The sequence below is a fragment of the Loxodonta africana genome, chromosome 9 (assembly GCF_030014295.1).
Source record: "Loxodonta africana isolate mLoxAfr1 chromosome 9, mLoxAfr1.hap2, whole genome shotgun sequence".
In the NCBI taxonomy this organism is placed as follows: Eukaryota; Metazoa; Chordata; class Mammalia; order Proboscidea; family Elephantidae; genus Loxodonta; species Loxodonta africana.
Window position 1 is genome coordinate 64,680,208 of NC_087350.1, and position 24,301 is coordinate 64,704,508.

At 39.0% G+C, this 24,301-nt stretch overlaps 1 protein-coding gene across 1 annotated transcript in view; it reads left to right on the forward strand.

The window, feature by feature from the left end:
- Positions 1–18,463, forward strand: part of INIP (INTS3 and NABP interacting protein) — a 31,974-nt gene extending 13,511 nt beyond the window's left edge. The window contains exons 3-5 of the mRNA XM_010587729.3: positions 5,412–5,514; positions 7,620–7,710; positions 8,897–18,463. Coding sequence (XP_010586031.1) covers positions 5,412–5,514; positions 7,620–7,710; positions 8,897–8,992 — 290 coding nt within the window. The 3' untranslated portion in view covers positions 8,993–18,463. The remainder of the gene's footprint in view (positions 1–5,411; positions 5,515–7,619; positions 7,711–8,896) is intronic.
- Positions 18,464–24,301: the final 5,838 nt, after the last annotated feature.

A 24,301-nucleotide genomic window follows, 5' to 3' on the forward strand; every position in this document is an offset into this window, starting at 1 on the left:
TTCGTAAAAGTAGGATCATAAAATATTTGTCTTTTTGTGATTGACTTATTTCATTCAGCATAACGTCCTCCAGATTCATCCACGTTACATTTTGAGTACTCATCATTATTCTTTATGGTCGAATAGTATTCCATTGTACATATGTACCACATTTTGCTTATCCATTCATCTGTTGATGGGCACTTAGGTCATTTCCATCTTTTTGCTATTGTGAATAGCACTGCAGTGAACACAGGTGTGAATATGTCTCTTTGTGTCACTTCCATTAGGTCTCTAGATTATATACCTAGGAATGGGATTGCTGGATCATAAGGTAGTTTTATTTCTAGTTTTTTGAGGATGCACCATACTGTTTTCCATAGTGGTTGTACCATTTTATAGTCCCAAAAGCAGTGGGTAAGAGTTACAATCTCCTCAATTGGATCTCTAATGGCTAAAGATCACAAACATCTTATCATATGTTTGTTGGCTGCTTGAATGTCCTCTTTGGTGAAGTGTCTCTTCATGCCTTTTGCCCATTTTTTAATTGGGCTGTTTGTCTTTTTGTTGTTGAGTTGTTGAAGTTTTCTATATATTTTAGAGATTAGACCCTTATCAGATATGTCATTCACAAAGATTTTTCCTAGTCTGTAGGTTTTCTTTTTCATTCTTTTGGTAAAGTCTTTTGATAAGCATAAGTGTTTAATTTATGGAACAAAGTTGGAGTCCCAGTTAGCTATTTTGTCTTATGCTGCTTTTGCATTTTTAGTTGTATTTGATAATCCATCATTAAAACTAGGTCCCATAGTTTTCCCCTGTTTTCTTCTAAGAACTTAATGGTTTTGGTTTCAACATTTAGGTCCTTGATGCATTTTGAGTTAGTTTTTGTGGATGGTGTGAGGTATGGGTCTTGTTTCATTTTTGTGCATGTGGTTATGCAATTTTGCCAGCACCATTTATTGATGAGACTGTTCTTTCCTCATTGAGTAGACTTTGGCCCTTTGTCAAAAATCAGTTGTCCATAGATGAATGTAGAATAAATTTTTTTAAAGCTTAACCTGGCTATGAAATGTTAAACAGAGACAGATGCATGAATAGTCTTAAATATCTTGAAATATTATTGAACTCAAGGTTTTCTTCCATTAAAAAAAAATGCAAATAATATGTGATTGTCAAACATGCATAGATTTTTTTTTTTTTTTGTAATGAGGCTGTTCCTTCTTGACAAAACCAAGAAAGATACATAACTATGTGATTTAAAAATAGGGGTGAGGGGATGAAAGAGCTGAAGGTTTTCAGAGTGGCAGACATTTGGGCAAATTATGGAATCTTCATGAGTTGGAGCTAAAAGTAGCCTTTGAAGGCCACTTTAATTCTTTCATTTAACATGAATTAATTTGCCTACCTTGGTGACTTTAAGCAAACTAGGCATAAACAGAATACAAAACATTACCAAAAATGATGAAGAGAAACCAGATAACTGGGAGCTCCTAAAAATCAAACACCTATGCTCATCTAAAGACTTCACCAAAAGAGTAAAAAGACCACCTACAGACTGGGAAAGAATATTCAGCTATGACATCTCAGACCAGCGCCTGATCTCTAAAATCTACATGATTCTGTCAAAACTCAACCACAAAAAGACAAACAACCCAATCAAGAAGTGGGCAAAGGATATGAACACACATTTCACTAAGGAAGATATTCAGGCAGCCAACAGATACATGAGAAAATGCTCTCGATCATTAGTCATTAGAGAAATGCAAATTAAAACTACGATGAGATTCCATCTGACACCAACTAGACTGGCATTAATTCAAAAATCACAAAATAATAAATGTTGGAGAGGCTGCGGAGAGACTGGAACTCTCATACACTGCTGGTGGGATTGTAAAATGGTACAACCACTTTGGAAATCCATCTGGCGTTATCTTAAACAGTTAGAAATAGAACTACCATACAACCCAGAAATCCCACTCCTCGGAATATACCCTAAAAATACAAGACCCTTCACACAAACAGATATATGCACACCCATGTTTATTGCAGCTCTGTTTACAATAGCAAAAAGCTGGAAGCAACCAAGATGTCCATCAACGGACGAATGGGTAAATAAATTGTGGTATATTCACACAATGGAATACTACGCATCGATAAAGAACAGTGACGAATCTCTGAAACATGTCATAACATGGAGGAATCTGGAAGGCATTATGCTGAGCGAAATGAGTCAGTTGCAAAAGGACAAATATTGTATAAGACCACTATTATAAGATCTTGAGAAATAGAAAAAACGGAAAAGAACACATACTTTTGTGGTTACAAAGGGGGGAGGGAGGGAGGGAGGGAGGGAGGGAGAGGGCTTTTTATTGATCAATCTGTAGATGGGAACTGCTTTGGGTGAAGGGAAAGACAACACTCAAAACAAGGAAGGTCAGCCTAATTGGACAGGATTAAAAGTAAAGAGGTTTCCGAGATAAAATGAAAGCTTCAAAGGATAGCGAAGCAGGGGCTGGGGTCTGGGGAACTTGGTTTGAGAGGACTTCTAAATCAATGGGCAAAACAATTCTATTATGAAAACACTCTGCATCCCACTTTGAATTGTGGCACCTGGGGTCCTAAATGCCAACAAGCAGCCATCTAAAATACATTAATTGGTCTCAACCCACCGGGAGCAAAGGCAAAGGAAGAACACCAAGGTCACACGACAACTAAGAACTCAAGAGACAGAAAGGGCCACTTGAACCAGAGACCTACAATATCCTGAGACCAGAAGAACTAGTTGGTGCCTGGCCACAATCGATGTCTGCCCTGTCAGGGAACACAACAGACAACTCCTGAGGGAGCGGGAGACCAATGGGATGCAGACCCCAAATTCTCATTAAAAGACCACACCTAATGGTATGATTGCGACTAGAGGAATCCCAGAGACAATGCTCCCCAGAACTTCTGATGGCACAGGACAGGAACCATCCCCGAAGACAAATCATCAGGCATGAAAAGGACTGGTCAGTGAGGGGGAGAGAGATACTGAGGAAGAGTGAGCTAATTAAATCAGGTGGACACGGGAGAGTGTGTTGGCAACTCTTGACTGGAGGGGGGATGGGAAGATAGAGAGAGAGAGAAGAAGGTAAAATTGGCACGAAACGAGAGACTGAAAGGGCTGACTCAATAGGGGGAGAGCAAGTGGGAGAAGGGAGTAAGATGTATGTAAACCTACATGTGACAGACTGATTGGAATGGTAAATGTTCACTTGAAGCTTAATAAGGCAAATAACAACTGTTCGCGGAATAATTTCCATAGACTAGGCTGCTTTAATAAGCCTGATTCTGAGACCCTGGGTGGAATTTTAATCATTTTGAACTTTACTATCTCCTACTAATGAACACTGCCTCATTTCTTCTTACTGAATCCTAAATTGGGATAAAAAAATAACCTCTTACTGTCCTTTCAGAAATAACCAATTGTATAAGAGGTGTATATTTGGGAGTTTGGCTATTATATAGCCAAATTAAATCCTTCTTTGAGTCAAAGATTTCTCCTGATACATACCTGTCTGTAAGAGTGGGTGAAGCAGGTAATGATGTGTGGTATGTTAAGGCCTCATAGAGCTTCTTCTGGGGAAAACTACGTAAGAGATTGGGAGTGGGGTAGGGACGGGGAGATTAAAGTTAGGATTAGAATAGATGAAGGATCACCTGGAAGGCTCACAAAACCATCTTCCTCAGAATACCAGTGTATATTAGTATGAATTATCTTCCAAACAGAGGGAGTCTGCTATTACTAGAATTTGATGACAAGTTGGTGGCATAAGGATGAGTGAGCAGAGGAGAAAAATGGGAGATAATAAATCCTAAAAAGAATGTGGCAGAGACACATTTTTGTCCATAATCCTGGCTGTAGCCACTATGTTGATTCTCGATTTAAGAGCAGGCTTAATTGAAAATGCTATATATCTCAGCTGCTCCTATTTCAGTCTAATTTCAGTGTGAATGAATGCTCTTGTATATCCTGTACCACTCGGACCAATCTGTCTCTCTCTCCAGAAGAGGAGGATATATGCATCCTGGCACACATTTCTCCCTCTTTATAATAGTAAAATTCTTAGAATCCTTCATGTGGGTGCCCTCAGGAGTGCTCAGTGATGAGAGTCTGCACTGCTTGAAAAAAGTGCCCCCCAATCTTCTTTCTTCTAGCCCAGTAAGCTATCCCATTGATTCTTTTTCTTTTCTTCTTCTCCCCGCCCCATAGGTGTTTTCTAGTTCTTTAATCCTTTCATTTGTTTTCTTCTAGATTAAAAAACTCTGTTGCTATCGACTTGATTTTGACTCATAGTGACCCTACAGGACAAAGTAGAATTGCCCCATAGGGTTTCCAAGGCTGTAATTTTTATGGAAGCAGACTGCCACACCTTTCTCCCAGGGAGTGGCTGGTGGGTTCCAACCACTGACTGTTTGGTTAGCAGCCCAGCCCTTAACTACAGTGCCGCCAGAGCTCCTTATAGTCTAGGTTAGGAACAGAAACTTACATGCCCACAAGTAACACAAATAAAGTCTGGTAAGGATTGTAAGAAGTTGGAGATTGCCCAGCTAAAGGGGACAACTATTTCTTAGTCCCAGCTAATTGTTGCCAAATCTTAAGATGTTTCCAGAGAAGCTAGAGATCTGGGAATTTTGTGTGTAGTCTCTCAGTATTTACATGTCAGCATCTAATTCAAAATTTTAAAACATAGCTGGATGCTACTCCTGGGCTACCCATTTGTGACCTCTGTCCTAGATCTTACACAGGAATGAAGCTCCTAATCGAGCCCAGTAAGCATTTGATAAAGGGCATATTTCTTCGTATCCTGCCAGTTATGCTCCTTTTACTCAGAAGTGCTTTCATGTCAGTTGCATTTCTTTGACTTGTTCCTTGCCATGTCGGAATGGAAGCAGTTGGGACAAGGAAATACATATATATTTTTAATCTGAGTATATCTAATCCTTTTTCCCCCATGAAAGAAGCATTCACAGAGAGGCCTAAAATTGAGAAGTAAGACAATTTGCCATCCCAGCGATTGACTGTGTAGGATAGAGCTTGGTCCCTTCAGCATTTAGGGCTAAAGAGTTTCTTTAAAAAAAGAATGCTGTAGCCTATATCTTGGCAATTAAGATTCTTTAGAGCTAAGCCTTAAAAGTCCTCAGTCAGTATTGTGCTTTGCATATGTAGCCACTTATTATGCTGCTAAAGTTATGCTGTGCTGTTATGCTGTTAAAGTTGCTGGGAAATACATAGTAAGGAAACAGTAACTATCCTGGGAAACTACATTTATAGTGAGTTCATTCTCATGTTACAGAAGAAACATTTTGCTCTCTGGTTATAAGTGGCCTAGGTTTATAAAATAGCTCTAAAATGTTTCTTACTTCCCTCTCTGTCTTCCTTTCTCTTTTAGGTTTTCAGAATAAAAATAGAGTTGCAATCTTGGCTGAACTGGACAAAGAGAAAAGAAAATTACTCCTGCAGAATCAATCCTCAGCAAATCATCCTGGAGCTAGGTCTTGACTGCTGTTTTGGGGATACTGTTACTAAACATATTCTTCGATAGAACAGATGAAATGTTTACTTTGTGTTAAGCGTACAGATTTTAAAGAATAATATGGTATTTTTATTCAGTGATATAAAAAATTTCTTGGACAGAATAACTCAAATTGGTTGGCAGTTGTTTAACATTGGAATTTATATGTTGCTTTGTTTCCTAATTAGAGTTGAAAAAAAAATAGACTAATTAGAAATTAAATATTCTAAATCTAGTTAGAATATTTAATTTTCCCTACATCCTCCTTTTCAAAACAGAAAAGAATTTTGTGTGATTTTTGTTACTGACATTATTGCCAGTGGCCCACTTATAAAGGGTTCTACAAAGTATGAAAAATTTGGATAGCTTAAAGATCTTTATTATATTCAGTCTCTCCCATCTTAAATATCTTCCTTCAGATTCATTTTCTCTTCAGCCACTATTCTAGCTTTCCCCTCTCTTTTTTGGCCTTGCAGCAGATTACTCATCAAGTCTTCTTGCTCAGAATTGTGTAGCTTTCTCTTGCCTAAGACAGAAACTAGCAAGAAAAGGGGATTGTCTTGCACCAATCAAGGTTTAACCCCTGGGTCTGGGGCTGGGGATGAACCTGGCCCAGCCACTAATAATTGAACTAAGTTTAGGTGCCATTAGCAAGAAGGAAAAGAGAGAAACAGTTGTTGAGAAGGTGACCAACACTGTCAGCCTGAACTGGTTTGTGATACTTCTGATCATGTCACTCCCCTGCTTAAAACTCTTTGGAGACCTTCTATTACTTATTAGGTTAAGGTCTACACTTCTTTACTTATTTCACAAGGTTCTTCATATCCTGACACCTGCCAGCCCACTTCACCCTTCCTCAACCCTGACCTCTAGTCCTTACTGTTGTTGTTGTTAGCTGCCCTCAGGTCGGCCCCCAACTCATGGCAACCCTATATGCACAAGGAGATCAGACTGGTGTGATGAGTAGGGTTTTCACTGGCTGATTTTTGGAAGCGTATTGTCAAGCCTTTCTTCGTAGTCTGTCTCAGCCTGGAAGGTACACTGAAACCTGTTCAGCCTTACAGCAACACGCAAGACTCTGTAGGTAGACGAGTGGTGGTGAGTGGCTGTGTTTGAGGTGCATTGGCCGGGAATTGAACCCAGTCCTGCTGAACTCTAATTTCTTCAATCACGTCAAGCTCTTTTGCCCCTAGGCTTTTTCACATGCTGTTCCTTCTGTCTGAAACATTTGACTCTCCAGTTTTCATCTTAAATATAACTTTCATAAAGTTTTCCTTGACCTTTATCCTTCTAGCTATATTAGGTGTCTTTATTAATTCCCTTATTATAGCATGTACCACATTTCATCATAATTGCATGTTTGTGATCTTTTGTCTTATATGTTCTTATACTCCTAGTGTTTAGCACAGAGTCCCTGGGTGACACAAAGAGTAAGTGCTTGACTACTATCCAAAAGGTTGGCAGTTCGAACCCTCCCAGAGGTGTCTCAGAAGAAAGGCCTGGTGACCTGTTGCCAAAGGTCACAGCCTTGAAAACCCTATGGAGCACAGTTCTATTCTGACAAATGGGCTTGCCGTTAGTCAGTATCAACTTGACGGCACTTGGTTACTGGTTTGTTAGGGTTTAGCACAGAGCCAAGCATACAGTAGCTGCTCTACAATCTGGTAGATGACTGCCTCTAAATATGATTATTTATTCATAGTACTTACACCTATGTGGAACATGTCTATAATTTAAGTGTACTTATACAAACAAATCAAAATATATGGTTTTACTGTTTATGAATATCATATGGCTTGTTTGAATTGTGTTTAAAAATGGTTTTTAATGTGGTTCATGATAGACTGGAATTCCTCAAATCTGTTTGAAAGTAGGGGAACCACAAATTATAAAACAATTGTTTGAAACTCCAGTAAATAACATAGGCTTTCTTCGTATAAATGAGCGTAGAACATGGGGAAAGGAAAAAAGACTTTTCTGGAAGGTTCTTCCTTTTTCATCCTTATATAGAATATGCAATGAAAAATGTGAAGTAAGGACGTCTGCCTTTGACAGACAGCCAAGTAACTAAGATTTCCATTTTAGCATTGCCCTCTCGAGACCCTCTCTGCATAAGGATTTCCGGGATCACGCTGAGCAGCAGCATATTGCAGCCCAGCAGAAGGCAGCTTTACAGGTGAGCAGAGTATAATGGACACCGGCATCTCAGTGTAGAATTCCTGGGTGTTGGAAGCCAGCATAGTTCTTCTTTTGTATTTTAGTGGAGCAATATCAATAACAATGTTCCACACCTAATTCCAGTGTTTTGTTGATGTTCTGTCATGCCCACAGGATTTGAAGGACCCATACAGCAGTAATGAAAGTATATTTATGGTGTTGACGTGGTCATGATTGATTCCCTGGTGTACCTCCCAAGGAATTGCTTGAGCACAGAAGAGTGTAGGGTATTTGGATGGACAGAATGATCTTAAAAACTGAACTGGCTCACTTAATAGTACTTTTTTTTTTTTTCTTTTTTTCGCGTTATTACATCCTTTGACAGTTGTACTGGCTTATTATCGTTGTTTGGGTTATTTTTCATTTTAATGGTTAGCATGACCATTGTTCAGGAAATTTTTAAAGACTTATTTTACCATAGGATTAGGGTTGTGATATTCTGTCAGTTTAAAAAAATATATTATCCTTCATAGTAGTAATTTTAGTATTACATTGATCTCAGATAATTTAAGATTCCCAGAGGCCTTGGACAAAACGTTTTTTTTTTTTTATTGGCATAATTTAATGGCCTTGCTTTTAAACTCAATCTCAGAATTGGATGCAACCTTAAAGATCATCTCACTTTAGACAATTTAAAGACAATCCTCCTTTCTTTAGTGACTGAGCGAAGGTACAGCTGGTTTTCTGTTATTTACATTCCAACATTCTCTACAGAATTTTGGTATTTTAATCACTAGTTATCAGCCGCCTCACCCTTCCCTCCATCCCCCTTCCCTTCCAACTACTTCCCCTCTTTCTCAAGCTCCTGCTTTTTTGGCCAAGAGCAGAATACTTGGGGACCTTGTTGCTAGTTTTCCAAACCACTGCAAGGAACAAAGCAATTCATGTATATGACTCATTTATTGACTGAAAAGAATCACAGGGGAGGAAGTGGAGATGAGAAATGAGTACCTGGTGTGACTTGTTAATATGAATTCTTTATTATTGTCCATCTCCTGTGTATTTAAATGGAATTAGCAGCACAAGAACTGACTTTTAAATAAATTTGGTCTTAAGCACTTAGAAAGAATAATTTAGTGCCTTAATTAAAAAATTGTGACTCTTAATAGCTGAATTGCTTTTTTTTTTTTTTTAATCTTTCCCAGCATGCCCATGCACATTCATCCGGATACTTCATAACTCAGGACTCTGCATTTGGGAACCTTATTCTTCCAGTTTTACCTCGTCTTGACCCAGAATAAAGGGAATATTTGTAACGAAAGGGACTTTGTAATTTCAAATGCCAAAGCTACTCCCCATTCAGTGCTTACAAACTGTGACTTTCAGAATTTTGGTGAACTTTTATATTTTTTGTTTTTTTTTTAAGAGAAAGGTATATGCAAGTAAAAGGGGGTAAACAGGATAATGAGAACATTGGAATCTGTATCAGCTGAGGAAATGACTGCTACCTGTGACTGTAGCTCTTTTGTAATGCAGTTTGATTGCAACTCTAAATCAGATGCTGAATTGGATAGTCACACAAACTCACCCCCTGCCCCCTCGTGTGGCCATGAGGATGTCGTGTCCACAATGGACCGTCAAGAATCATATATAGTACTTAACTTTAAAGAAGTGAGGGTTTGTTCAAAAAATGTGAGCCAATAAGCTTAAGTCACATTCATACTTGCTGTTTATGGATTAATGTCTGTGTACTTTTGAATTTATAGTCAAACATATCATCCTGAAATAATCTTTGTGAACTCATAACTTGTTCCCCTATTCTCAATTTTAAAAGAAAACCCAAGATAAGACTAAATCACCAGTCTTAAACAGCTTTTGTAAATACATGCCGTTATAAATGATGTGACTAAATGTTATGAAAAACAATTGTAAGAAATGTGGTGGTTTTAAAATTTGTACATGCTCTTATTCAGTGTTGCTACTAAATAGTGTGCCTACGTGGTCTTATATAATTTGATTCTAATTAAAAACTTACGCAAGTTGGACCCCTTTTTAATTACTTGAAATAGGAAGGAGTTAGGTTAAGGAAGTTTCTCAACATGAACCATCTCTAAGAGCGTATGGGATGCTTATTTAAATATGTAGATTCTGGACCCTAATCTTGTCCTACAGAATTAGAATCTCTGATGTAAAATAAAGTTTGAAACCATGGGTTAGAGAGTTGTATAACATACCTTGTACAAAAATTTCATAATACATATATAAAATCAGATTTGTAGACACCTGAAACTTACAGGTCACTTAGTTATCAGCTGCCTCATTCTACCCACCCCTCTTCCCTTCCAGCTACTTCCCCTCTTTCTCAAGCTCCTGCTTTTTTTGGCCAGGAGCAGACTACTACTAAAAATCTACTTTTTTTTTGCTTCTAATAGGATTGAAATTATATTTTACACTACATCCCACATACAGTATTTTATATAATTTTTCATAACTGATATCGGCCTTGAGTCCCCATACTTTCTGATAGTGGGACAAAATTGAAACTTAAAACTTCCAGTCTGGGTCAATATTTAGTCAAATTTCAACTCTCTTTTCAAAGAGTTTCTTCTTTCCCCTCCTTCCTTGGATATTTGTACCAACCACACAGCCCCATCTTACCCAAACTAACTGAAGCAAGGGTGAAAATTCTAGATGTGGCTCTGCCAGTTAGATTCTTTCTCTTGAGAATTTGAACTGATTCCCTGCATTTGGGCAAGTTATAATGGTCATCTCGTTGTAACGGTCACCCCTTTGTAATGGGCACCATTACAGCAAAGGTGCCCTAATTTCTGCTGCTGAGGAGCTCCCCAGGCACCTCTGGCTCCCATCCTTCCTCAGGCCCATCCAGCTATTCTTGGGTCTTGCTATAGTGATCTCCATTTCCTTGAATTAATTTTACTAAGTTTTTCTGTCACCTGTGATCCATGGCAGGTGGCTTGATTCTAAATCCATATACTGATGCTAGGTAGATAAAAATTCTGGATTGTATAGTTTTTACACACACTATGGAAACCTCTACCTAATATGTGACTTCTGTAACTCAGGTAAAGAGAGTTTTACCCTCTATGGTATCTTTTTCAATCTCTTAGCCTTTTAAATAGATGTTCCCTAATCTTGGAATCCTGGCTAGTCTGTTGTGTTCCCACCCTCCTCCCATTCTTTGAGTCACTTAAGTTCAATTCCATATATACTTACTAAAACCTACTCTGTAAAACACCAAGCTTTGGGGGCAAAACGATGAGTGAGGCAGTCCCTGCTTTTAAGGAGGTCACAGTGGAGTGGGGCCTACTCTGGTACACAAGTCATTATGAAGCAAGCCAGGATGCAGTAGGTGGCACGAGAGAGGCATCCCGTAACAGATATATAGAAGTATAATCAAGACTTTACTTGGCAAGGGAAGGAAGAGCTGCTCCAGGCAAAGTCAACACTTCACAATCAAAGAGAAATGAACTACTAAAACACTAGGGGTGCCGAGGATACTGGAAAGGGCAGCAGTGGACTTAAGTCAGAAGCCCTGAGGTAAAATCTCACCACTGCTTCCCTCGGATTGTACGTGATTTTAGGTAACTCACTTAGTCTCTCTTTGCATGTCACTCCATCTGTAAAATGGGAAGAGCACACTGCTTACTTAACCGTCTACACCAGTAGCTTTCAAATTGTAGGTCTCAATCCATTAGTGAGTTGAAAAGCTAACTGGATGGTTTAATGGAGGTATATATAGCATATATATATACTTTTTAAATAAAACAGAAAACATCAGAGTACATTGCAGTAGTAAAATGGTTTTGTTTCATGAATCTTCTGTTTCTGTTTGTGTGTGTACTTAATTATTTTGTTTGTTTGTTTGTTTTTTTTACTTTGTTCACTACTGTATTTCATTTAGAATAGTATTATAGCATATAGTAGCTGTTCAATAAATACTTGTTTAAAGGAAGGAATGATATGAACATATGTGACCTGGGTTATGATGTAAAATTTTATTTATTTATTTTTTACTGTGAGTCATGACAAAAAAATTTGAAAATCACTGCTAAATAATATAGATGAGAGTGTTTTGTAGAGCTGTAAAGTACTTTGCAAATATGAGGCAGAGTAGTATGACCTGGAATAAGAACTGAAATGACCCAGTAATTTCAGAGACAATTTTTTTTTTTTTCCTGAACAATTTGAGTTGTCTTACTAAGTTGTCTCAGTTCTTTGATTCACTTTGGCAATAGAAACAGCCTTTATATGATTTTTAAGGCTTGTTGAGGCAAGGGATTTGGCAAATATGGTTACACTGAATAGAGAGGGTCAACAGAACGAATGAATTCATTCATGCAGTTCAGTCACACTACTGGAACCCCATCAGACAGCACAAGTCCTATTTCAGCAGCATTAAACTCAACCAGTTTTTCTTACTCACTTCCATATATACAATGACTGGTACACAGTAGACATCGACACACATTTTTTTTTTTTGTAATAAGCAAATAATGAAGGTGGACTATGAGGAGGAGGAGGAGAACACAGTCTCTGTCTTCAAGACTCATGATCTAGAGCAGCAAGACAAGCACACTAGTAACCAGGGCTTCCAACCGATTCAAAGCCCTGCTAGTAACTAGTACTGGGTGCAACCTGATGAGACTTGGGTACGTGAATCTCCCAGTACTTTCAAGCGGCTTTCAAGATGAGAGGATTTCAGCCAGTATACATAGGAGAGCAGCATTCAAAATAAAAGGAAAGTGCACAAAACAGGGAGGAGAGCAGGAGTAGGAGCCACTGTGGGCAACCAAAAGTCTGGTTTGGCAGGATCACAAATTTGTCTGGGGAATAATTAGAAATGAGGCTAAAGGTAGGCTGGATTCATATTCTAGAGGGGGCTTAGCTCAGTACACAGCTGGGAAACCATTGAACCTTTTTGAGCAGAGACAGGTGTACAGAGAAACCAGTTCTGCTCTCATCAGCTCTTGGGAAAGGAACTTGTGAGGCACCAAACAGTATTAATCTCAAGTAAGAATTCAGAGCCATGGTGGTACAGTGGTTAAGTGCTACGGCTGTTAACAAAAAGGTCAGCAGTTCGAATCTACCAGCTGCTCCTTGGAAAATCTGTGGGGCAGTTCTCCTCTGTCATAGTGTTGTTAGGAGTAGGCTTCGACTCCATGGCTATGGGTTCCTAGTGAGAATTCAGAGATAGGTGTGTTATGTTTACATCCACTCCTTGACTCCAGCCCCACCTACCTCTGTTACCTCCTCCATTTAGTTCTTGGACCCTTCCCTCAAATTCCTCTTTCTTCACCTTCCTCCTCTATCTCCCTTTCTTCTCTTGAATCTTGATGTGCCTCTTCTTTTTCCCTCTTAGAGTTATTTAGCGCTTCTGTTGAGAGACTGTTGTTGATTCACTGAAAATGGCCAATGATAAAATGACAATTGGAATTTGAGCCAAAACTATATATGCTGTCATCCAGTTGTAGAAATAGCATGTCTGAATGATATCAGTCCCTGGTCCAGAGAGATGTCCTTATTCTCTGTAGCTTTGGCCAAGCAAACCAGTCCAAGTCCATCAAATAGAAAAAGATGACCCCATATGCTGGGCCCTTGCATTTTGCCAGAAGATGTTGATGTTTTCTTAGCCCCTGCTGTCTGCCTTAGTGTTGGACAAAAGCAATGTTGAAGAAATCGTCCTTGGGTTCTTTTGAGACCTAAGGGCCTTTGCATTTGCTGTTCCCTCTGCCTGGACTACTCCTCTTCCTTATACCCATGTAGCTTGTTCCCTCAACGGCTTCAAGTCTTTACTTAAATGTCATCTTTTCAATGAAGCCTTCTTAGACCACTGTATTTAAAATTTTATCTACCTTCCCCAGCACAACCTTGTTTAATTTTTCTCTCTGGTACTTAACACTTTCTAACATAGACTGTAATTTACTTTCTTATTTTGATTATTGTCTGCCTTTAACCACTAGAATATAAGTGCCATGAAGGCAGATGTAGTGTAGTGTTGCTGTTGTTTTCACGGATGATATATCTCTGGTGCTTAGGACAGTGCCTGACACATAGCAAATGCTCAAACATTTTAAAGAATAAATGAAATAAATCTGGCAGTTCAAAGGAATAATTGGTCTGTCTAGGATGCTTGGTCCTTGGCAGTGGACCCTCTCCCTGGGGAAATATGCACATGCAAATACACAAAAAAACTATGCCTACAATTTTAGGAGATTCCTGGACTCCTTGAAACCCAGCCATGAACCCCAAGGTAAAAACTCTTTCATCAAAAGGAATTTAGCCATTACCTCTTTGGATGCTTCTCCAATCCAGACCTTTGGAAATCTCAGTGCCACAGATGTTATTTACTATTGAGAGGCTCTCAGAAAATTCAGAGCCTTGCAATATTGTGGCCAATACAGCAAAGCTGGCAGCACTAGTTCTGTTAAGAAAACATGAGTGTGTGCCAGCTCCTCCTTCACTACTTCATCCAACAGTGAGAATACAGGCTCTGAGCAGCCACAAGGTGAAGCGTATACCTCCATCCTGAGAATTAGAAAAATTGAGTTCTTCCAGTTTAGCCACGTAGTGATCAAATGCTCACAAATGCAAAGCTCCTACTTTTGGATAAACTTGGCTTGTGGAAGTCACCTTGGCTGGGTGACAATGATTGGCTTGTAGGTTCTGTTCAAGATTGCTATCCCTGAGGTAGCAGAATCCAGGAAACCCCCAAGGGGACTGGTCTACTCCCACAGAAGTGGGTGCAACTGTAGAGCACGCAGGTGAGAATTGAAGGATAAGTGAGAATTGGCCAGGAGAAGGGGGTGATGGCCGAGGAAGAAATGGAAGGGAGAGAAGGACATCCTAGGCAGAGGGTGCAGGGAGGAGCAGGCACAGTGGCAGCAGAGGGAGGGGATGGTGAACAAATGGCTCGTGTTCCATGAGGATTTGGAGCTTTATCAGAAAGGTTTTGGAGAGCCAGTGAGGGGAAATTACAGAATAAGGCTCATATTTAGTGAGATTTTCCTAGGAAGCAGTGGAGGATGAACTGGTGGAGGCAAGGAGACCACTCAGTTTGCTTTTGAGTAATCACCTAGAGAAATGGTATGGGCTGACCAAGTTAGTGACAGTGAGGAGAATGGAAAGGGAAGAGATCCAAAGAATATTAAGGAAGGTGGGATTATTAGATAATGGACACTGATTATGGAGGATAAAGGAGGGATAGAGAGAGGGAGGAGGGAGGTTCTAGAATAACTCCAGGTTTCTGGCATGGGCAACAAGATGGATGCCAGTGCCATTTCCTTAGGAAGGAAATACAGAATGGGGACATGGGATTGAGGAGCCTCACTCAACGGGCTCCACTAAAGAAAGAAGCTGTAATGCTCTAAGGCCTCCACTGTCTGGAATGAATTACTGTCTCTCTTCTTCATCTACAATGGTACTAGTTATAGACCATCCTTGGGAGAACTGAGAACTTGAATCATTTTTCTTCATTCTGTGGTTCAGATGAAGAACCCCAGTTGACAAAGGTTTAGATAATGTTGGTCTATTTATGTTAACTCTATGGGACTAGATGAGATTGACCAGAGAAAGTATAAAATTAAGACAGTACAAATGAGAAGGTCAAGAGATGAGGAGCCTGAGAAAGGGAATCCAGAGAGGTAGTGGAAAAACCAGGAGGCAAGGAGATGGTAATTTTAAGAAGGCGGGAAGGTGTGGTCAAGCTGTTTCCCAAAGTGTGGTTATTTTGCTACTGGTGGTTCTAGACATGATTCTTGGGCATATATGGCCAAACGTTTTAAATTTGATAGGTACGTATTTATAGCTATTTCAAGTAATACAGCACTTATGTAGAAACATAAATAATAACCATAGCTCACAGTTACTAGGAGTCCCTGGGTGGCACAAACAGTTAAGTGCTCAACTACTAGCTGAAAGGTTCATGGTTTGAGCCCACCCCAGAGGCACCTCAGGAGACAGGCCTGGCAATCTGCTTCCCAAAGGAAAACCCTATGGAGCAGTTTTATTCTGCACACATGGAGCAGCCATGAGTCAGAAATGACTCCATGGCAACTAACTACAACAATAGTTACTGTTTTTAAGACAGATACTATGTATCAGGCATTGTGCTTTTTATGTATTAATATTCTTATTTAGTCCTCACAACAACCTATAAGGTAGTTATTGTTGTTATCTGCATTTTAAAGATGAAGAAATTGAGGCACAGAGAAGTCAAACAATTTGCCAAGTTCATAGAACTAGTGAGAGGCAGAGCTGTAATTTGAACCCAAGTGGTTTGATGCCAGGAGTGTTTATGTTTTGCTTTAAAATAAATTCAAGTTGAAAAAAACAAAAAGAATATTAAATAAAGAACAGAACAAGTAGCCTCAGCTATCACATAAATTTTGAAGGAGGCACACGAGTGACATTTGAGAAAAACGGCCCTGGCTGGATAGTTACACTGAGAAATAACGAGAGAGAAGAGAAATCCATGAGGGTGGACTATATGTAAGCTACCCATGTACTGAGAATACTGGACAATAGGCAATGTCTGGCTCATACTGTTCCCTACCTAGGGGCAAGTCAAATTGCATCCTTTTAATTCTGGGCCATTAGCCCAGGGACAGAAAACCACAACAAACCACAAGAACAGGATTAACTATTAACTTTCAAAAATGTATTCGTTATTGGTGGGGGTTAGATTCTTTAATAATATCCTAAAAGATTCACTGGGTTCTTTAAATTTGGCCAAATTCTTAAACATTGTTACCATAGTTAAGTGTATTAGAAATGTGCTTAATTACTTCCTTGATTGCATTTTGAACATTTCAACAGCTGAGTACGTTGTAAATACTCCAGTAGGAATTTTTATTTTTCATCCTTATTTCCTTAGGATCCCATGAGAAATACAACAATCTTGTTTATTGCTGAAATATATCTTGTTTAATGTCTTTCATCTCTGTCCCTGGTGTTTTAACAGCAAAAATGTTAGTGAAAATGCTCCTCAGCAGAGGGAGGAATAAAACAAGAAAGATGAAAAGGAAATATATTGGGAAGGAAATGAGAGACACATCTTCTGGAGTTTCAGGTTTCAGACTGGGAGAGGGCAAAGACAAGGAGATGGAGCAGACTGGAGTAAGCCAGAACATATTAGTCATGAGAAACTCCCTAGGCCTGGTCAATAACGACTGACACAGAGGTGAGAGTGGGCAGGTGCCAGGCTTCCCAAGACCCCGATGTGTCCTACCCTACGCCCCATCCCCCTTGTTGGTGCTTGCCTGCCTGTTCTCTCCTTCTTTCAAGGTTTTAGTAGCACACGCCTTCCGTAGCAACTTAAGGAGGAAAAGGCTCTGTGCTTTACTGATCTTCACAGTACTTTTAGCATGATCAGATCACATCTCAATCTGTACGTCGTTAACTATAACTCTCTTAAGGCTGCATGGAATCAGCCCCCAAGATTTCCACAGATCTAATTTCTGCATTAAAGGGAGAGAACACGATGCGTTTCCAGGCGTCACCATCTGGTAGGTACGAGTAAGGTCGCGTTAACAGTAATAACTCAGATTTCACTGGCTCTTGCCGCCACTGCTGCAACCCAGCATTCCCACCTGAGAATCTCCCTCGGGTAGTATCTGGAGGGTCTCATCTGTGTTTGCCAGCATGGCTCTCCTCTCTCCTCGGGTCCTTCCCTTCAGTTTGTAGCTTCTGTGATTCCAGGAGGTTGGTGAGGAGGGTTGTGGAATCTCTAGTACCACGGTTTGGTTTGTTTGTTTTTAACTCTTCCTGGTGAAAAATTTAAAACATATGCAAAAGAATAGAGTATAATGAACCCCTGCTGCCAAGTCTTAACCATTATCAATTCTAGGCCAACTGTATATCATCGAACCTCCACTCTGGATGATTCTGAAGCGAATCCTTAAGTGCCCTGTGATGGATCTCAAAGAGACAACTATTTCTAAAAATGTAACTAGAGCAGAATTTAAACTCGGGTTTCTGTACGTGCGCTACTGCACGCATGCATGCATTTTCCTGGGAAATGGCCCATAGCTTTCATGAAATTTTTAGCTGATCCAGGAGTCTAAAATTTAAAAGGTCATTGCGCTAGTAGAACAATGGGAAGAGAGCCGGTTTGCCTCAGGTCAATAATTCTCAATTAAACATCTCTTCTCTTTAGCATTACTACCGTTATACTCTTGCAGAAATGTTCAGAAACTTATTTCTTAAGAATGACGTTAGCTGTTGTTTACGTAAAGGAGTAAATTTCTACTCTTAAAAGTTTTTTAGGATTAAATATACTCTCCAAAAGCCATGAATGGTAATTCAAAGAGCAGAAATACAACATTAATTAAAGGCATGTATACAATGGTCAATATACAACCACCATGGGAGCTTTCCAGATGGGCTCTCAGCCTGTTCAGCGCAGCAAATCTGAGTCAGAGGACCAGAGGGAGAGCCAGTCAGAACAACTATTTCACTGAGAGCATGAGCTTAGAAGCCACAGAATATGGGTATGGAACTGCTCATAATGCCATAACATAGCAAAATACAAAGGAAAACATTACTTTCAGGAATGCGATACTAAAATAGAAAACAATAAAAAACCATAATACTGCCCATTATACCTAAGTCACTTTAATAAAACAGACATAAAATATAGATTAATTTTTTTATTTTCGAAAATCTGGATTAAACAGTCAAGCTGCATGTGCATAAGCCAAACACACAACAATAACAACAATTAAAAAAAAAAAAACCTCAGAACACATTGCAAACTGTTAACAGACTCTACTAGACACTATCAATGGGGGGCTGGACTAGGTGAACAAGATTTCTTCAGCACCGACACTCTGACAGAAAATAGATTTCACTCATGCGCTCCTGCTCATGCACTCCTATGAGCACATAAGTGTGTGCGCGTGGGCAACACTGGAGGAAGCCAGGGAAAGTTGGAAATGGTACGATAAAGTCACTCAAGTTGCTGATCATGTCCTACGTCATTCAGAATGTTTCCAGTGTTAAGAAATAATGGGTATTCTTCCCTACATTAAAAAATATACACCCCAAAACAGTGAGAACATTAGGACACCATTTTGTTGCTGTCATTTGGAAAATACAGCCACATAGAAAATATTTAGTTTTTAAATAAAAGGATGGCATTTCTTACGTAGGTGGTTAAAACAAACAGATGCAGCTGCTAACCAAAAAGTCGGTGGTTCAAACCCACCAGCCACTCTGTGGGAGAAAGATGTGGCAGTCTGCTTCTGAAAAGATTACAGCCTTGGAAACCCTATGGGGCAGTTCTACTCTGTCCTATCGGGTCACTATGAGTCGAGATCAACTAGACAGCAATGTTTTTTTTTGGGTTTTGTCAGACACGGCTAAGCAAGAGGAGACCCTGGGAAAGGCTATACTTGGACAGAGTCTCTCCATCTGGAAGAGGTTTGCTCTGCTTCAGGATGAAAAACTAAGCAAATGCAAAGCAACCCATTAACTATTCTATTGCTAAATTTAAAGCAAACATGCTAGTGTTGTCGAAAATTTAATTTAGGGTTTAAATTGCCAAAACAACTTGGGGCACAGATTTTTACACTGAAAAAAAAAAAAAAAAATTTTTTTTGGGGGGGGGGAAGAACTCGGCCTTGAGGCCAATGATACTCTGCATTCTTGTGTGTTTTCAAGTCCTTCCAGTGCAAGCAAATGAAAACCAAACAACCCAGCATTAGCTCTATGACACTGTAGACTCCAGAAGTAATTCATTTTTTTAAACTGCTTTTACTCCCTTAACCTCTGGACTTAAGCATAGTTTCATAAAACTTGAAGTATAGCTAAGGAAAGCAACTCAATGCCTGAGGCCAGGTTCCTGCTGTTGAAACTGAACTTTTCTTGCATTTGTATCCTAAGACAAGTTTTGTTTTTCTTCTGATCTGTTTTTAAAATACAGGCATATATACTGTAATTTTCTAATTTTGTGCCGGTGGTGAGTTCTGAGTTTGAGGAGAGTGGAGAAGCACATGAAATGGAGTCTAACAAAATAAAGGCAAAGGACCCGTGGCCTTTTCATACTTGGAAGCAACAGGACTCTTTCAGGACACAGTATTTTAAATGGTAACGGGGAAAATTGAGAGCAATTTAAATTTTATTTGTAAAAGATGTGTCTGAATTTTCTATTTATACTATAATGATCATGTATTATTCCAGTGAAATAAATGAAGGAACACAATGCTGTGGTGTGGCAAATATATTTAAGTACATCATCTTGTATTGGTTTAGCCCATTCATGAGAGAGCTTTGGTTGTTTTTTAGCTATGTGGCTTCTAGCCCAATTGTCTACTTAAAAGCACACACATCCTTCTTCTAGTGGCTAGTGATCTGATGTTTAGTATCCCAAAGTCCCTTGAAATTATGATGTTAAGCAAAAGTTTTTTTAAAGCAAGCTTATCTTTCCCCATCATTTTCATCTCTTGTTCCTTCTGAAAACCTCAAGTTTATTCTTCATACTGATTTGATTTTTTAAAAAGCATTGATATTGTTCTTTTTTGTTTCTAATGTGGATTTAAAATCTGCCCTTATACAGTATTTTTACATTCCTTGAAACCCTTCTAATTTATCTTCTTTTCCATTTTATCCTACTGCCTTTTTTCGTAGCCTTTTCCCATCTTAAGATAACTTATGATTGTTGCATAGAAGCAGTGTCTTGTGTTCTTTCAGTTATGCCAAAGAGACCCCTAACATTTTCTTCTGTTTCCTGCAGTAGATCACTTTCATTTTCAACAGTTTTCTAAAACTGTTCCTTTTCCTTGGTTAGGTCACATTTTTTATGTGGTCCATTTTGCTTTTTTCTCTATAAAAACCCAAACCAAACCCATTGCCATCAAGTTGAGTCCGACTCATAGCAACCCAATAGGACAGAGCAGAACTGCCCCATAGTGTTTCAAAGGAGCTGCTGGTAGATTTGAACTGCCAAGTTTTTGGTTAGCAGCTGAGCTCTTAACCACTACACCATTTGGGCTTTTCCTCTATAGTCATCCTTAAGTGTCACCCGTTCTTCCCAGACCCTGTATTTGCCCTTGATTATGCTACCTGTTCATTTGAGTGTGTGCCAAATCCAGATATACAGATCCATGGTATAGTGATGTATATATTTGCAAGCCGAATTTCTAGTTTACCAGTTTTCTATTTAAGTGGCATTTTTTTTCCTTCCTGCTGCCTGGTTTTGGATCTCTGAACCAACACCATACATGAAAATTTACAATATTTTTTGTGTTCTGCTACCAGGTTATTTTTTGTTTCTGTTCTCACCTAAAGGACTTTTTTTTCCCTCGGAGTGCACTATGCCTCTAATAGTTCCTTTTTGCTTTCTGCCCGTGTTTTAGCCCTAGGATTTAGAGTCTTGGACTAAATGTAGAATGAGGTGGGGTGGGGAGGAAGAAAGGGTGGGATATAGGACCTCACTTCATGGTGCAGCTATATGTTAATATGTATATGCTATGCATTATTTTTTTTTTAAGTCTCAAAACAGAAAATAAACATTCTCTGATAAAGGAAAGAAGGATGGAAAACAAATGACTAATGAAGCATATTTTGCTGTAGAAGTGTGTTAGCCTAAAGATTATAAATCCTCTGTCACCAAAATTAAAAAGCAAAAGTAAAAATCCAAGCATATAATTTGGACATAGGCTAGGATGTATTTTACATTTAAATTGATGATCTCAATGTCAAAACAGGTGTAGTTTATAAACATTGACTTTTATTAGAATCAATTGGCATGACAATCTGTTCTTTAAATAATAGGCAACATGAATTATTTATTGGATAAAGGCAGGTGGTTCTCAGTAGGCAGAAAATGTTCTGCTGTTTCATAGAAAACCACCAGGCTCTCCGGGAACTATTAAATTATACAAAGTGACCAATCAGTAAAAGAGTACACATAAGGTGTGACATGGAATGGCTCAAGAAATGGAACAACGTCTCAAACAAATAGGAACCATTTTTAATTTTTAAAAAAGTTCTGTGATAAATGGGCAACTATGGGCCTGAACGACGCCATTTGGTCCAATGGACTGAGCACTGGATTTGGAGTCAGAAGACCTGGGTTCAAACTTAAATTATCCAAATTATGAGCTGGGCGAGACAACTGGAAGTTTACATAACTTCTCTGAGCCTTGATTTCTCAATAAGTAAAATGGGAATAATTAATAAGACCTACCTTGCAGAGCTGTTGTGAGAACGAAATGAGAATATGAGGCAACTTTGAGAAAGCGCTTATCATAGTCAAATCTGAACCTTCCAGAAAGTTTTATTTGAACAAGTTAGTAGATGTGACAATAACGACAGTTAAATGCAAGATAAGCAAATCAGTCATATTAACCATAAAATATTTAGGAAACCCTATTTTTTTTAGTGGTGTAGTGGTTAAGAGCTACGGCCACTAACCAAAAGGTCGGCAGTTTGAATCCACCAGGCACTCCTTGGGAACTCCACAGGGCAGTTCTATTCTGACCTATAGGATCGCTATGAGTCGGAATTGACGCCATGGGAGTGGGTTTGGTTTTTTTTTTAATCCTCATCTCAACAGGAGAGGAATATATCTATTTGCTGTTAGTAGTAATAGAAGCAATATACATCTATACGTGATCCAATGTTTGGTTGGTTCTTTTGTTTTTATTTTTGGTCCTAATGTTTCTTGGAATGATTAACTTCTACATGAGCTGCGTTAGATGAATAATAAAGCACCTTAGTGGAGTATAACAAACTGATCGTGATCAACATCTAGACATGGGGAGCTTCTCTGGATTTCCTGGACTATAAAGAACTATAAATAATAATAATAGACAATTTTTTCCCCAAAGGATGGGCTGCCTCCCTTGAAGGAGTTTTGAAAAATCTTGTGAGGTCAGAATATTAGTAGGAACTTTCAGAGATGAATTAGTTTAAGTATTATCCCACATAGCCTCCTCTTCTCTCAGAAAGAGAGCTCAGCCCCAGCTCACCACCAATCCCTCCCCAGACACATGTTTTAATTGAGGTGATTAATTTATACAGGAAAACACAACAAAGATCTTTACCTAAGAACACTGCCAAACATTATTTTTTTTTAGAGAGATTAGAAATTCATTCCAAAAGCAAAAGCATTGGAAGATATATACAAATTTGAAACTTTTAATGTATTCTTTTGTTCAAGGCTGTCTGTTAGTGGGTTCTAAATGTGTATGAGCCTTAACTTAGTCTATAAATTGAAGTTCACCTAGACCAAATGGGGGTAACTCTTCTTTGAGGTCTTCATTGTTTGTATCCACTGATGCCTAAAGTAGCTGATTACTGGATTAAACATTTTTAGCAAGCCAAACTTAATGAAAGCAACAAAGAGATGCATATTTGATAAGATCTAAAAATTCTGTTTCTGAAAACTTACTTTATTTAAGTAGCAACAATCTGGCCAGTGTTAGCCTAAACTGAGAAACAACATTCTGCCCCCTAGAGATAGAAAAATAATCTTAGAAGTTGTAGAACCTGAATATCCAAGAAAAATCTTATTCCTCAACAGACATCCCAGTATAGTAAGAAGCATGAAACTGGGAGTTGAGGAATTTTGAATCCTAGCTCTGCCACTTCCTAACTCTATGATCTTGGGGAATCACAGAAGTTTAACATTGTTCACTTTGGAGATGATCCATTCAAATGATCCCACTATATAACCGAGGAAAGCGAGACAAGAATTTGCCCAAGTTTGTAGTGAAGGATCTCCTAGTCTAGTCATCTTTCCACTACAACAAGAGGCTTCAACTTCTAAAGGAGGATCTTGTTCAGATTCTTGCAAACATCACGTCTACGAACATGCTGACAGAGGAGAGTAGTGCTTAGCACTTTTAATAAGGTTCCACCGAAACACAAAGAAAAGTAAAATTCCACACTTTCATAAACACCATTTATCAGGCACAGCAATACAGCATAAAGCTCAAGGAAAGCTGGAAAATGCCACGAGAACAAGAAGATGATTTCTTTCATGACTTTGGTTACGAACTTCCATAATGTTCCTCAGCAAATACACTGAACAATGGAAAACTTTCTCATAAAGCCTCTGAAGGCTTCTCCGTTCTTCCTTCACTTGTTTCTGCTGTTATCTGAGGTATCAGGGTTTGGCTGTGTTGGAGGTAGAATTTGTGGGCGTAGATGTGTTAACCAGATTCTCAGGTTTCCTCTTCAAGTTCAGCAGTTTAAGGGAGACAGAATCTCCATAATGGAAGAAACAGGTGGTCCAATGTATATTAGTTGGATAATAATCATTAATAATATTACCAAAAGTTACAGGTAAAATAGCTAACATTTATTGCATGCTTTCCATGTGTCCACACTGTGCTGAACTCTTTATATTTAAATTGAATAGTATCCTTTAAGTTGATGCCCTATCATATCTGTGAGAATGAACTTCCAAAGCGGAGCCTGCTACGTTCTGGGGAGAAGAGTACCCAGAAAACAGGGCTCACAATGGAGCAGGTGCAGAAGGTGCTGTGCACGGGAGCTTGCCCCCAGGACTTCATGGGTCTTCTAACACACACAGTACCATATTCCTAAGCTGCAGAGCCCAGAGGCATCTTGGGCCCAGGTGAGCT